Source organism: Callorhinus ursinus, unplaced genomic scaffold, assembly GCF_003265705.2.
Source record: "Callorhinus ursinus isolate GAN/ISIS: 27379988/994484 unplaced genomic scaffold, GSC_fseal_2.0 scaffold6, whole genome shotgun sequence".
In the NCBI taxonomy this organism is placed as follows: Eukaryota; Metazoa; Chordata; class Mammalia; order Carnivora; family Otariidae; genus Callorhinus; species Callorhinus ursinus.
The window spans coordinates 66,123,016-66,139,013 of record NW_027397068.1 but is presented as its reverse complement, the minus strand read 5'-3'; the positions used below and the strand labels follow the sequence as shown (position 1 = coordinate 66,139,013).

Here is a 15,998-nt window from a genome sequence, read left to right as displayed (position 1 = left end):
CGAATACAAAAATATTTTAAAGAGAAATTCTCAGTGCAATACTGCCTTTCTACACATGAGTCACTTTAAAGAATGCTTTACAAATTTCACAAATTTTTAAATTTTTATACAAAATCTTTAGAAAAGTCACCTGTAAGTCTGTTTGATTACAGTTCAGCCATGCCTTTCAAGCATCTGCGTAAATAAGCCAAACAAAAAACATAAAATAAGCAATATCTAGAAGCCAAAAGAATATATATGTATATATATATATATACATATACATATATATATATATTTAAAAGAACAGAATAACATTGTTAAGGGGAAAAAACCTCGTATTCAGATTTTAACTTGTTAGCTGATTTCTAGGAGTATCAAATATGAAGTAGTTTGTGTAAGAAAACCCCCGCGGGAGGGGCCTAATTTGCTTCAAGGGTACAAATTTAATATATAAAGAATAAGTACCATGTGATGTATAGAAGGGTTGAAGGATAGATAAAGAAACTCAGTTGGACATTAACTAATATAAGCATCAAAGGGAAAGAATATTTTTCATGGGAAACAAAAGGTTTTGTTCTCATTTAAGACTGATTTGCTGCTGACATTTCATATGTGTCAGTGATTAAGTTTATCACCTAGTTTTATACTAAATTGTTATGGAAACATAAATGAATTAAAAATGATGTACTACAGTCCACCATTACAAAGGACATCACAATAAAGAAATTTAATTTCATAAGAACTTTAAAACTTTTTTATTTAAAAAGATTTTTTTGAAAAACACACAGAGAACTCCAGAGACTAACATGACAAACAAAATTAGAGATCCCAACATGATTTTAGCACTTTTTCACTCAATATTACTTTTTAAAACCAATCCATGTTGATACATATAGATCTAGTTCTTTCATTTTAACTGCTTAATTGTATTTTATCTTGTGACAGTAACTTGTTCACCCATTTTTTTGTTGATGGGCATTTACCTTGCTCCCACTTCTTTTTTTGGCTATTACTAGCGTTGTTGACATTAACCTTCTTATGTGTCTCTAAGTGTGCAGGTTGGGGAGATTCTCTAAGTTGTATCCTAGAAGAAGAATATCCTGCATTATAGCCTTATAGATAATTTTTAACAGCTTACTTCAACAGACTTACCTAAAGAAACTATTGTATTCACTACTTCTTCTGAGAAGAATAGACTTCAGGATAGTGTATAGTATTATCCTGCCAATGAACTTGTTATTTTTTTTCTCACTTAAGCAAAAGTTATGTTGAAATATTGATTACAATATAGTATGTCTTTCAGATGACATAGTTCTAGTTAGGTCTTTTTTTTTAAGATTTTATTTATTTGAGAAAGAGAGCACAAACAGGGCGTTGGGGTGGAGGGGGTGGCAGAGGGAGAGGGAGAGGCAGACTCCCCACTGAATAGGGAGCCCTATGTGCCAGGGCCCCACCCCAGGTTAAGCAGATGCTTAACGGACTGAACCACCCAGGCGCCCCTCTAGTTAGGTCTTTAAAACTCCTGACAAACTAGGATCTATTGGAACTTGGGTTCCCCAGACTCTTATCATTAGGCCCCATTTATCAAGTGGCTGTTATGTTCCTGGTAGGGTTCCGGGCATTGTGGCTATCTTCTCTAAATTCTTACACTTCTGCAAGATAGAGACTATCTTCATCATGAAGATGAGATAATTGAGGATCAGAGAATTGAAGCAAATTACTCAAAGTCACAAATCTAATATGCTGGAGAAGAGCTTCTAACCCAGATCTGTCTCACCTGTGAGGCCATAGTCTTTGATGCCACCCTGCTGCCTTAATAAGGATGATACTCAGTGCCTTCCACCCTCTGTACTTCTGTTCCATGTCCTGAAACCTTGTCTGTAGCATTTTCTTTGGACTCAGGATAGAAGCTCTCAGTAGACTAAGTGGCATTTTTAGGGTTTTTTAATTATTCTGTGGGCTGTTTGTCTAAGGACCCTAGTCTAATTGTATACTTTACGATTCTAAATGTAACAATTATTTTGTATCTTTAATACTGAGATATCTTTAATGAATTGTTAAATTGTTATTGTGCTCATAGTTCAGTTATAGAATAAGTTAAGAATATATTTGTTTATGGTTAGTCTCAAATTTTCTATTTTAATTGATAGTTCTAAAGTGTAGCTAATGACTAAAATAATCTAGTTCCAATTTTAGAGGCCAGATCTAGTATATACAGTAAGTTACCTAGAACTTAATGCCTTTTTGTACACATTGTAAACTTAGATTATTTATTCTTCTAATAGCGAAAAACCTGATGTGTTATCCCAGGAGTTGGGGATGGAAGGGGAGAAATCAGCTGCTGAAGACCAGATGAGAATGAAATGGGAAAGCCTACATCAAGAATTTAGTACCAAGCAGAAGCTACTACAGAATGTTCTGGAACAGGAACAAGAGCAAGTGGTATCCAAGCATTTTGATTTTATATACTAACTAATATAAAAGATGTATAACTTATGCTAATGGAATATAACTGTGCAGTAATCTATAATTTCATTATCAATTCTAAAATAAGATAAAAGAAGTTATTCATCTTATATGTTTCTTAACAAGCACATTTCATGTTTCCCTTAATAATTATATATTTATATGTGCAAATTTATTTGATTTCTAGATACTCTTTTCCTCAGAGATGATTAATAACTGATGGCTCATTAGCATAATCCATTAAATTAGCGGCCCTCCTTTTTTTTCACAACCTCTAAAATTAAGGTTGCAAGTCAAGAATATACACATCTAGGACAAGAGAAACGCAACAAATTTGGTTACTTTCTGGAAGTAAATTGTCAAGTTAATCTTATTTTCCATTGCTATTTCCAGTATTTAATAGTTTCAGAAGATCTTAATGAGAAACATGTTGGGACCTCAGTGGATCTAAAAGGAAGGGGAAGCCAGTGGTCAGCTAGAATGGTTACTGGCCCATCTGTAGGCTTGTTCCCTAGATGGAACAAGTACTGTGTGAGATTGGACCTGTTTCCACAAAGCAAGCCAAATCCAGTGGAATTGAATATAGCAGCAGAAGGTTCCAGGTAGATAATAACTATTAGTTCACTGTAAGCAGAAGCCAGAGAACATTTGTGAGTCAGAGGAATCGACCCCGCAGAGTGCTAGTGCATGAGGTGGGAGCCCAGGGAGGCCTGCGATGTTTACCACACCTGTGGCCCAGCTGGATTTTGAAGATAGAAGCCTAGTCCTGGGACCTGGGCCCACAGTGCTCATCTGGGCCATTCTGTGACAGTCATATTATCAGAGGTTCTTTACTGTGGATCTGAGGAAGCTGCTGTTCTCACTGATCTGACTAGGACTAGTTTCAGGGCTGGGAGAAGCTGTACCCAGAAGTGAAAGGCTATCAGTAACTGGAGTGCATCTGAGGAGGGAAAGGTAGGAGCCGACAAAGCAGGCACTATAAGCAGATACAGCTTGCCAGGACTACCTGAAAAGGAGACAGTCTGAAGGTCACAATGTGTCCCCTTATCTGTCGGGGAGCCATGCATCAGTGCTCCGGAGTCAGGCCTGTCTGTCTCTTTTTACAGACTTGTGTCACACCACCCTGTCTCACTCCTCTGCTGCTCTGACCAGGAGCCTTCTTTGTCACCGTCCACATGAACAGTCACCAGCAGTGGCCCTGGGCAGCATAGAGCACTCCATTCTTGGAGGTCATTGTCCCAGAATCCTTTTCCACCCTGGCAAGTGGTGCCTTAAAGCTTTCTCATGGACCTTCTGCCTGTTTGAATTAATCCTTCTTCACATCCCTGATCAAACATTTCTCAGACTCCTAGCCTGAAGTCTTGATTTCTGATGTGGATCTCCTGGACTTGACCACTAGCTTACCTTCATGTTCTGGTATTCCCCATTCCTTCGACTATAGGGGATATTTACAGCCCTAAAAAAGAAACTGCAGTCTTCTCTGACTAGCCTAAGTCAGATAATCCAAAGCATTTCTAGTAATATTCATGTTTACTTACTATTCTCTATTCATTAAGTGCCCATCCCTGGATTCCACCTGTTGTCCATCCAGCCTAAAGCATCTGCATGGTTCATCCAGCATTGAGACTTCCTGGGTGTGTCTCATCCATGACCCACTCTTGTCTCAGAGAGCTATGTTTTCTGTCAGCGCTGTGCTATCACCCTGACGTCCTCTATGTGAGCCTACCATAACAGCCCTGCCTGCTGCCACTGACATTCCCCCATGACCCCTGGACTGTTGTTAAAGTTTAGGTTCAGGTCCATATCTCATTGCCCTTTGGAATTGGAAATGGAACGCATTGAATGTTCTTTATTTTTTTATGGCCTTTTTTTGCATTTGAGTGCTTTCTTTCCATAATCACTGGTCATTTGTACAAAGTGCCTCTGAGGTGGGTTTCTTCTCTTTGGTGTGAAGAGGTGAGAAAAGGTGAGGAAGAAGCAATTTGGCCATGAGAGTTTCCAAGAAGAAAGGGGATGATCATTTAGTGAACATATTTTGTGTTCTAGGTGTTATTTCTAACAACACTGTGGTGAGAGTGACATTTCTCTACTTTGTAGATCTATAAACTAAGGCTTGGAAAGATTAGATGATTTCTCAGGGTCTTGTGACTAGGAAGAGGCAGAGCTGGGATTTGGACGCAGGTCTGTCCAACTCCAGAGTCCCTCCTTTTTCATACTACCTCACTGACAGTTTTATATACTGGATTCGTTAACTGTCTCAAGTATAAAAACAGGCACTTTTTTTGGCCTAACGTTCACTAGGTCACCTAGCCTGAGGATGAGGAGCCATATATGGATGGCTCCTACTCCTAGGAACCTGTAACCCAACCAAGGAAATATTTTATACATTTCTAAGAAATTAGGCAACCATGGTAGGCTCTGTAAGCAGGAATTTAAAAAGCAGCAGAAATAAAAAAAAAAGTAGAAAGCCATTGTAGTAGGTGTGGAATTTAAGGAAGTGGATTTTAAAGAGGTGCTGTGTGGTGGGTGTTCTAGCTACGGTGGGAAATGAGTCGGGCATGTTTAGAGGATAATAAGTAATCAGCCTGAAAGGCAAGGTGAGAATGAGACATTCTATAAATTATAGGAACTGAGTTTGATTGGAAACATCATTCAAAAGTTTGAGGGCTAAGCAATATCATGGGCCTTATCAGGCACTGTGTGGGCCTACAAGAGTGTAGGGGAAGTTGAGTAAATGAAGATTTACAGATACCATCCGGTATCTAGGATGGATGATTTCATCATGGGTAGCCTAAAACCAAGAATACAAGTTGAGAGGAAGGCTGTGATGGATTTCAGGCATTTTTCCCACCACTTTTTTTTTTTTTTTAAGTCCATCAGTGGAAATATTACCATTGCTGAATTTGGTCATCATGTTTAGCAGATATGTCAAAGAGGTCATATTTCTCCAAAAGAGGTTTTTAAAAAGACAGTTTTTCCAGCATCTGCTTCAGTGTGCAATTCTAAATGATGAAACCTGAACATAGTACATATACTCTTAAATAAATGCCCCTGTTTGCCTACAGCTATACAGCAGGCCGAATCGGCTCCTGTCTGGTGTACCACTATACAAAGGGGATGGGCAGACCCAAGACAAATCTGCGGTGACATCTTTGCTAGACGGATTGAACCAGGCCTTTGAGGAGGTTTCATCCCAGGTAGGGCTGCACTTTTGGCTTGCTCATGGATCTTGGTCTCCATGAAGTTGTTCCACCTCTGGGCATGAAGGGTCAAGACCCAACACTAGTGATTAGTCCTGACACGCAGAGCCACCGGACCCTGACATCTCATCCTGGTATTTTTCTTTGATTCCTCAAAGTGCTATAATTATTCTATGTCCCCCGCCTTTTTCTCAGGGTGGGGGTACAAAGAGGCAGAACATTCACTTGGAACAGAAGTTATATGATGGGGTCTCAGCTACCTCTACGTGGTTGGATGATGTTGAAGAACGTTTATTTGTTGCCACAGCACTTTTACCAGAAGAAACAGAAGCTTGCCTCTTCAACCAAGAGGTAAGTTTGGTAACTGGTGGCTGTGAGTATGTGATATTACAAAGCACTTGAAATTTTGGTGTTGGATAATTAATATATAAGGAAGGTCAAATAAACAGTTCTAATAAAGAACAAATTAGGTATATTTCTAAGCTGCATAATACAAAAGAGAGCTGTCTAAAATAAAAAACTCCCAGAGATACTCATGTTTTGCATTTTTATTCTCTATCTTGTGTATGTAGGAGGAAGAAAAAAATGGAGGAATCTTTGTAGAAGTTTGTGTATTGCAAATTTTCTACCTATGAAACACAGGCTAAAAATTAGTGTATGAGTTTCTAAATAGCGCTTTACAAATCTTACCTTTCACCAAATACATATTATAATTAGCTGATGATGTAAAATTTCTGAGAAAAATCTCTCCAGCAGCAACTTGCCTAATATTTATAGAATTGGAAGTGGGTCAACTTGCCTTAGATGTAGTTACCACTGAATAGTAAGAGAGATATGGTGGACTTTCTCTGAGGAAATGATTTGATGTGTATATAGATTCATAGATCTAAGCATTGAAATGTGCTTTCTCTTTTATCAACCCTAGACTCTTGCCAAAGATATTAAGGAAATGTCTGAAGAAATGGATAAGAATAGGAACTTATTTTCCCAAGCATTTCCAGAGAATGGTGATAACCGAGATGTCATTGAAGACACTTTGGGTTGTCTTTTGGGCAGGTTGTCCTTGCTAGACTCAGTAGTAAATCAACGCTGTCATCAGATGAAGGAAAGACTTCAGCAAATACTAAATTTCCAGGTAAGACATCATCAAGAGATGGTTGACCATTCTCTAGCTATATTCAGTAATAAGCAGGTTGTCTTATTGAGGTATGACATAGACCTATTTTTTTTTTCAAATGTACAATGAAGAGCAAGAACATTACAGAAAAAGAAGGGAATAGAACCCTAGGATGAGGAAACTAAGAGGTTTATGTTCTAGAAATGGAGGGTTGAGAAAACCAACCAAGCAAACAAAGGGCTGAATAGAACTTTAAATTCAACCAATAAATCGTATGACTATAATTATAATTTTCACTTGACGATTGGAATTTAAAACATATGACCAAAGAAATACGAAGAAAATGCCGCAGTACAGAACCCTAGACTCCAATGCCCAGGGGCCATTGAAAGTAACTATGGCCTACTTCTGCCTGCATTAAAAATGTACACGATTGGGGTGCCTGGGTGGCTCAGTTGGTTAAGCATCTGGCTTTTGATTTCAGCTCAGGTTATGGTATCAGGGTCGTGAGATTGAGCCCCACTTTGGGCTCCATACTCAGTACAGAGTCTACTTGGGATTCTCTCTCTCCCCCTGCTCCCCCATTCACTCTCTCTCTCTATAAATAAATAAAAAAATAAAATAAATAAAATCTTTAAAAAAAAATTTACGGCATTACTTCCCAATCTTAACTCCTCAGATTTATTGCCTTTAAGCCCTAGACTAGAGTTCTGTTGCCAGCTGAATAATTGTCTGCTTATGAAACTTTTCCTTTGACTATAAACTTCATCAAATGCAAAAGCCACTGATAAACTTTGAGTTGATTTCCATTCCTAATAAAAAGCATCTTTTGGGAATACTTAGGTTTTAATTGAGATTTATTTATTTATTTATTTATTTATTTATTTATTTATTTGATTTAGAGGAGAGAGAGAGAGATGGGGGGAGGGGCAGAGTGAGAGGGAGAGAGAGAATCTTAAGCAGGCTCCATGCCCAGCACAGAGACTGTTGGGGGTCTCAGTCTCACGACCTGAGATCATTACCTGAGCTGAAATCAAGAGTCAGACGCTTAACCAACTGAGCCATCCAGGAGCTCCTAATTGAGTTTTATTTTTAACAAACATACAAGATTTGTAAAATAGATACATGTAATTAGGGCCAAGAGTTTGATATAAAATTTTGATTTGTAAAAAATACTGTTAAAATGTCAAATGTAGCATCAGCCAAGAAACATGGAATTTTCTAGGTATTCATCTAGAGGAACAAATCACCACTGCCTTTCAGTGATTTGTACTCTTAAAACTACAAAGTAAAATTATGAGAACAATTTGTGTATCATTTTTTTATTCACAAAGAATTTTCACCTATATTATTGTCTTTAATCTTCACGACATACCTCTGATACAGTCTCTAAAACCAACCCTCCTGGGTTCAAATTCTGGCTTTGTCCCCTACTGCTATATACCCTTAGCTGCTTCTCTAAGGCTTAGTGTGCTCGACTGTTAGGTAACACCCATCCTATGGTCTCCTGGGGTTTTGTGAGGATAAAATTAGTTAAAATGTGTAAAATAGTTTTTTTAAATGTGTAAAATAGTTTGAACAGTGTCTGAAACATAGTAAATATTCAGTAAGTTTTGTTATTGTTGTTACTATTAATAGCAGTATTCATTATAACACATATAGAATCTGAAACCAATATAAAGGTTAAATTACTTCTCTAAGATTATTCAACCATCAAGAACTAGAGCGAGGATTTGACGCAAAGAATATTTTTATATTTTATATCATTAGGGTGCTAACAGGGGAGATGGAGAATAATAGACCTCTTCAAGATGTATTTTGAAAGCAGAATCAACAGGAGCACATTTGTGTATGGGTTAGATATGGGGAATGAGAGAAAAGGGCACTGCTGAGGAAGTCCAGGGACTCGGGCTGACAGGACTGGTGCAGAGCAGTTCCATTGTTCAATGGGCATGGCTGGACAAAGATATGCTATAGAATTAAGATACTCAGGTGAATAGTCACAGTAGACATTTGGGTATGCAAGACTCTGGCTTCAAGGAATGACCTGGACCAGATATTTGCATTTGTATAGGTTATGTTGTATAGTTCGTAGAGAGGAAAGCACATTTCACTTGGAATCAGAAAAACTGGGGCTGCTTATTTGGGTATATTGTTTTGGATGCAAGATCTGATTGCATGTCCATAGATACAATATCTGTCTAAAATCAGCAAAACTGTTGTGCAACTTATGGAAACTTCTTTCTTTACTCTAAAATGCACCTTGCATAAAATAATGCACTGAGTTTTAACAGCATTCTGGTCGGTCTATCAGCCACGAATGAGGGGGGTTAAAAGTACAAATGTGTGTATCACTTGGAAGTCTATTTCCCTTTACACGTTTCATTTACCATGCTAGTGTCTTCAGTACTTTAAAAATTTTTATTAGTAATTATAGCCAGTCAGAGTAAAATATGAACTAAGCGTGAAGACTCTGGAACTGATTTTCTGTAGAGGCCAAGAGAAGAACATACAATCATGAAATTCTCTTTAAATCATCTTCTCTATTTTTCTTCTGCCAACAAGTTTCTACTTGTTGGCCAGCTCACGAACAACAACTGACATTTCAAAATGTTTGTGTTCCAATTTAATTGAAAGAAATAGTTCCAATGTTAATATAATTAAAGGTCAAGTCACAAACCATTTTATTTTACTTTGCACCAAGCACCCGGTATGCTCTCCGTGCTCAGTAGTTAATGGGACGGTATGCCTTTGTTTTCCATTTAACTTTTGAGTATTAGCTTTTGCCAGACTGTTAACTTTACCCTATACCCAATGGACAATCTGGAAGAACGTGTTGATGTTATGTAAATGTATATTATCTCCATGGAATCACAACAAGTTAATCATCGATTACTCTATTAAAAAGGTTTTTACCTATAGACTTAACCCCAAATAAATTTACTGGACATTTTTATAATCGAGTATTTTAAGTTATTTAAAAACTAAAAAAAATGAAAGAATTCTTTATTAAATGAGTGAGCCAGCACAGATGATTTGAAAACTTGAAACCTTTTATGTACCTGTTTCTCAAAAAGCAAGAATCCTGCCTCGTTATGTCCTACAAGCAATGCCAGTGACCATACAATAAAACTTGCAATTTCTAATATGTGTGTAATATAGAGACGCCTTAATTATCCTGCTGTGTCACATGTGTAGTAACAAAAAACAGTTATAGCCTTTGGATTTTCGTTTTTAAGAAAATACCAATATCCATGGGGTGCCTGGGTGGCTCAGTCTGTTAAATGTCTGACTTCAGCTCAGGTCATGATCTCGGGATCCTGAATCAAGCCCCACTTCAGGCTCCCTGCTCAGTGGGGAATCTGCTTGTCCCTCTCCCTCTGCCCCTCCCCCATTCGTGCTTGCACACATGAGTGTCTGCTCTCTTATTCTCTCTGTCTCTCAAATAAATATATAAAATCTTTTTTTAAAAAGTTTTAAAAAAGTACCAACTTCCATATGGTTAATAACACCCCTTAAAGTCTCTTATTAATTTTTAAATCAATCGTATTCTTGGCTTTAGTGTCTTCTTGGCTGGACCCTTCCAATAATTAGTGAGGCCTCCAGAAATGTGAACTCTATTTTCTATTACCTTGAGTAGAAGATAATTAAGAAAGAAAATGTTATTAAAAATATAAAGATGATGAACAGGAAATATATCTGTAATCTTCATTTTTTTCTTTCTTTTTTTAGTTTATTTAAGTGATCTCTATACCCAACGTGGGGCTCAAACTCATGACCCTGAGATCAGGAGTAACATGCTCTTCCAACTGAGCCAGCCAGGCGTCCCCATAATCTTCATTTCCTAACCCATGATGTATTATTTAGACTTACCTACTCATTTAGAATAACTGAATTAATGTTGTTCTAAATATATGTCTCTAATAGAGACTTTTTCTTTTGAATCTGTTCAAATGAATGGGAAACATCTTTTTCTAGGCATTCAAACAGATAAATATGTCATCGTTCTAATGGCCCACATGGCCTCACTCTGAGCACAGTTGAATAATACAAACATTGCTATAATTCATAAGCAAAAACCTTGCTTCTGGCATCATTTTTTCCAGGACTGTTATAACAATTTCCTGGTGAATCCACAACGAGGCTTGCAGACTGGTTTGGATTTTGGTTAGTGACAGTTATTGCCTTTTTGGATAGTATGCTTTTCTCTAATGTTCATGTGCAATTTTTTTCTTTTTCCTTTTTTTTATTTTAGTGCATAATCCACTCACTGTTTTGTTTTCTAGCTTTGCATTTTGTGTTATAAGGCTGGCACACATCCTAAAGATGTTTTTTTATTCCTTGGTGTGATTATCCTTTTCCTTGTAGACAGATTTTTGCATCTTGAGGAAGTGTCCTTGTATATATATCATCAGCCCCTAACAAAGAGGATGTGATGAGTCAAACTTCAGCCTCTGCTGAACAACCAGCCCATCATATATGTTTGCTGACATTTTAGAAGGAAAAACTAGGAATTATATCATTCAAATTTTACCCCAGTTAATTATTTCCTATAGAACTGAGGACCAAAATTCTGATAGTTGACTTTTTTTGGATGAATATAACTTAATATAAATATATTTGGACTTTTAAGTGAGTAATCTTTATGAACAAAGTTTTTGCTAAGGTCTTTTTGTGTTGTCTCTTCATATGTCTTGGTCATCATGGATAAAATTTATTTTCTACACTTCTGCATGGCTTTTTGTAAACTTGGGCAAATTCTCTGAAAATAGGAGAAAAAGAAGTGTGAGAGAGAGGGAATGAGGGGAGAGAGGAATTATATAAAGGAATTATATTCTTCTTAATCACATTTTTTCATCAAATTTAAGATGTAGTTTTAAATAAAGTTTGGACTTATCTGTAAAGTAAAAAATATAAAATAACTTGAAATAAAATAAAAGAATCATATTTTTCCCCAAATAAGGGCAGCAGCTATAGGTTGTTTCACTAAATAGAAGCCATTAGTGTAATATTTCCACTGCAGTATTTAAATGTGCACATTTATTTCAAACATATCCAGGGTGACTAGTATTTGCTTTTTATTTGTATACTTCATCACCATTTGTATTGTGTTGGAAATGCTTTGTGTAACAAATTCTTCAAAAGTCAATTTTAACACTTAAATTGTCACCACTTCCTTTCTCCTTCCCCCAGGACAGTATTGTTTCTTCTGGACGTTAAATTCCTACATCAATATATTATTTCTAAGAATGTGTGTTATATTTACAACCAATTTGAATTCCCTGTTACACGTATTAAGTCTTCCTATTGCTTTCCTCTTTAGAATGATCTGAAGGTGCTGTGTACATCACTGGCTGACAACAAATACATCATTCTGCAGAAACTGGCAAATGTGTTTGAACAGCCTGTGGCAGAGCAAATAGAGGTATTTATGGCCACCTTTTTCCAGAAGAGCAAATGCATACATAGAGTAGATCTGATTTGGTAGGAGATTTCAGATATTCTATAAAAGATTAATGGCTTACTATTATAGCATTTTTGCTTGTCATACATTTTGTCTTTAAGTGCCAGGTTTGAGTGATGGGCCAGGTGACATGGAATCTGTCACTTTCTACTGAATGGAACTAGGAAATAGGAGATAGGTAAAGGTGTCAGTGGCAGATGATGACCTGAAGAAGTTTGTCACCTAACACTGAGATTAGATAGGAGCCTCAGTGACACAGGACAGTCAGACTGTCCTGGGCAATACAGATAAAGCACTATGGACGTTCAGAAGAGGGGCCAACTGCCTCCAGCAGAGGTAGGATCCAGGGAAATTTTGTAAAGGAAAATTGGAACCGGACTGAGAAGTTTGGACACACAGAGACTGGGAAGAAAGATATCCAAGTCAAGAGGACAGCATGAACAAAGGCATAAATGGCAGACAATTCAGGGCATTTCTGGAGAAAAGCAAGTTATCCTTAGATAAGACAGGAAGTATATCTACAAATATATCTTAGAAAAGCAAGTTATCCTTATTCAGCTAAATGCTGAATTTATGATGAATGAAAACAACTGAGGGGAAGTAAGTTTGGATGAGTACATTTGAGGCAACTTGGAGGGCCTTTTGAATGTCAGAAAAATTTGGACTTTATTTTACAAACCAGTGGTCTCTAAACTTTACTGATGGCATACCTCATTAGTTTAAAAATAAGCACACACCACAAGTATATGAATCATAAGCAGGTGCTGTGTTATAAAGCATATACACAAATGAAAATTCAGAAGAATGTGGTTGAACATAGAGGAAAGATGTAGTGTTTCATCCTCACAAATCATCTTATATACTCGGGTCCTTGCACTCACCTTGGAGACCACTGGCAGTGCAGAGTCACTGGGGAGGTTTGAAGGTGAGAATGAGTGTCCGTGCCAGGCCCTTCTTCTGGATGGTGGACCTGACCACGCCAGGTCAGGAAGTAGGCAGCTTCACGTAGCTGCACTGAGGAGAAGGAATGAGAATTCTAACTCGAGTGATGTCACTGAATTCTAACTCGAGTGATGTCACTGAAAACAGGGAGGAGAGAAGAAATGTGAAGGATGTTACACATAATATCTCCTGTTTCCCAAGCTAAGTAATTATGGAAAGTATGTGTTTTAATAGGATTTCCTAACCTAATTTTAGTAGACCTTTGAGGGTTCTATGAGTAGACTATAGAGAATCACCTGTGATAGAAGTCCCCTGAAATATTTCTCTAGATAGAAACCTAGATCTGTCTATCCATCCATGAGATCACCTAAAATAATCTGCAAACTTATATGTGTTTATTTTTCTTGACCATAATTTCATCTGCTTTTTAAAACAGATCCCGCATTTCCCCCAAATTAAAAAGCTTTCTTCTATGTCATATCTTCTACTTGAAAGGAATTTTTCTTTATTTTTACTTTTTTATTTTTGGCTTTTAACATACCTGATTCCAAAAGAGATTTCAGCAGCTATAGTGATGGTTTGCCTTGAATTTCTAATATGAAATATAGGATATGTATGATCACAAGTAACATTTTTACTAATTATTGACCAGTATCACTAAAGTGAATCCCCCAGATAAAAATAGACTATTTCTTTGAATAAATGGAAAGCACCAAAAAAAAAAAAAAAAAAAAGTGCTAATTCCCCCCCTACCCTCCTTGGGTTAAAAAGGTAATAATAGCAGGAGGCACGAGGATGGTACCTCACAATATATTCATCTTTTGAGCGATGTCTTTCTGATCTAGAACAGACTTGTCCCCACAAGCCTGGTGCACAGCTGACTTCCAGGGATCTCCCTTTATCACTATTCTGAGAATTTTCATCACTTCTCCCTCTGTTGGGTCTTCTCTTTTCTGAGTCTCAAGTCTGTCTTTATTATATTGCTTCCTTGTTTTGTTAGTACATATCCTTACTAAGAAAGGATGCATGCTAGATATATTTTTTAATATTTTGCCCATCTGAAAAAGTTCTTATACTGTGTTCACACTTTATTGATAACTTGGCTCACTATAAAATTCTTGGCTGGAAATCAGTTTTCTATAGAGTTTTGAGGCACCTCATCATTTTCTAGCTTCTGGTGTTGGCTTGAGGAATCTAAAATCATTCTGATTCCCACAGATGTCCCAGTGTTCTGAAATTTCACAGTGACACACCTTGGGAAGGGTCAGTTTTATCCACTGGACTGGAAGTTCAGTAGACTGTTTTTTTGATTTGGCAGCTCTCCTCTTTCCATTTTGAAAAATTGTCTAATGATTTAAAATTTTTCATTCCTCTATTTTATCTGTCTCTCTTTTTGGAACTCTTTTTAGGCAGATGTTGGATATTCTGGTCCAGTCTTCTAATTCTTTTATTAAGAGACAGTCTGCTTTATTTTTTGGAAGATTTCCTTGATTTCAATTCTCCACTTTCCTACTGAGTTTTGTATTTCTGCTCTCATGTGTTTCATTTTCCTTGAGCTCATTTTGGTTCTCTGAATGATCCTTTTTTTGTAGTATTCTGTTCTTTTTCTAATAGATTATCTTTTATAATCTCTCTGGATATGTTAATGATTTTTTGGCCAATTTTATTTTTCTCATACTGTCTGTTTCTCTTCAGCCTGCTTTTAGTTGTTTGTTTCAGTCTCCATCTTTCGTGTTAGTGGCTTTTCTGAGATTATGGAAATTCTTTGTTGTCTGTTCACATTTAGGATGGAGAACTAAACAGCTGAGTGGGAACTTTGTGTATGGATGTGACTTGATGATTTTGAGATTTACTAAGTGTTGGGCTGTGTGGGCTATTTGTTGGAGAATCCTTGTGTCCAGTTTTTAGATTTTTCTATTGGTCTTTCTACATTTTCTCTACTCTCCTGTCTGGAGACTAGAAGATGTGGGGGCTCCCCACTTAGCATTCTGTGGGCATTCAGTCACGTATCCCCTGTTTCCAGTCAAGTACTCAAACCTGCAACTATGTCTGGTGCCCGTCAGTCCAGAGACTATCTGTTTTACCTTCTCTAGAAAATAAACTCCCCATCTTTCCTAGAGAAGGAAAAGGGCAACATGTAGTGGTAAAGAGGCTCTGGAAATTTCACTGTTCTTTAAGCCGCTTTTTACCAGCTGTCCTTATTTGGAGCCCCATCTCACTCAGCCAGAGAGCCAGAGACTCCTGTTGCTGTAAGTTTGGTGATACAGATCTCCTGTGAGCGTAGGATTCAGCTTTCTCAGATTTCTTAAGTCAGTTATTCCGTATCCTTCTGAATTCCAGCTTTCAAAATCTTGTTGGTATTGCCTTCTTTGCTGTTTCTTTGTCCTTATAGATTTATGGGTGGGGGGGCACCAAAAAACAAGGAAACAGAATATTTGCTGTGGTTGCAGTGGTGATTCAGGAAGGAGAAAATAAGACACGTGTGTTTCATCTGCCATCTGGAGTCCATGTTCTTTTCATCCTTCAGGGCAACTGAGGTTGTGTCTCTTCCAAAAGTCTACTTAGACTTCTCCAGAATCCACTGCTGTCTCTCTTCTCCAGTCTCCTCTAATAGGGATGAATTGCATCGAGTTGAGAACCTGATTGGATTCACCCTTGTTTTGTTTTGCTCTGTTTACTCTGGCTTCCTAACCAGACTTCAGGCTCCTTGAAGGCCAGGGTGAGAGCTTGTTCTACTTCTACAGAACTCACACTGGGAAGACAAGACTTAGGGCCAGCAGCCCCTTTAATAGTTGTTGACTGCTTGCTTTTCTACTCAGCAAAGAGT

At 37.4% G+C, this 15,998-nt stretch overlaps 1 protein-coding gene across 11 annotated transcripts in view; it reads left to right on the top strand.

The window, feature by feature from the left end:
* Nucleotides 1–15,998, top strand: part of SYNE1 (spectrin repeat containing nuclear envelope protein 1) — a 336,369-nt gene that overhangs the window by 211,471 nt on the left and 108,900 nt on the right. For all 11 annotated transcript variants that reach the window (XM_073894098.1, XM_073894101.1, XM_073894100.1 and 8 more), the window contains 5 exons: nt 2,268–2,424; nt 5,514–5,645; nt 5,844–5,999; nt 6,574–6,783; nt 12,089–12,190. In XM_073894098.1, coding sequence (XP_073750199.1) covers nt 2,268–2,424; nt 5,514–5,645; nt 5,844–5,999; nt 6,574–6,783; nt 12,089–12,190 — 757 coding nt within the window. The remainder of the gene's footprint in view (nt 1–2,267; nt 2,425–5,513; nt 5,646–5,843; nt 6,000–6,573; nt 6,784–12,088; nt 12,191–15,998) is intronic.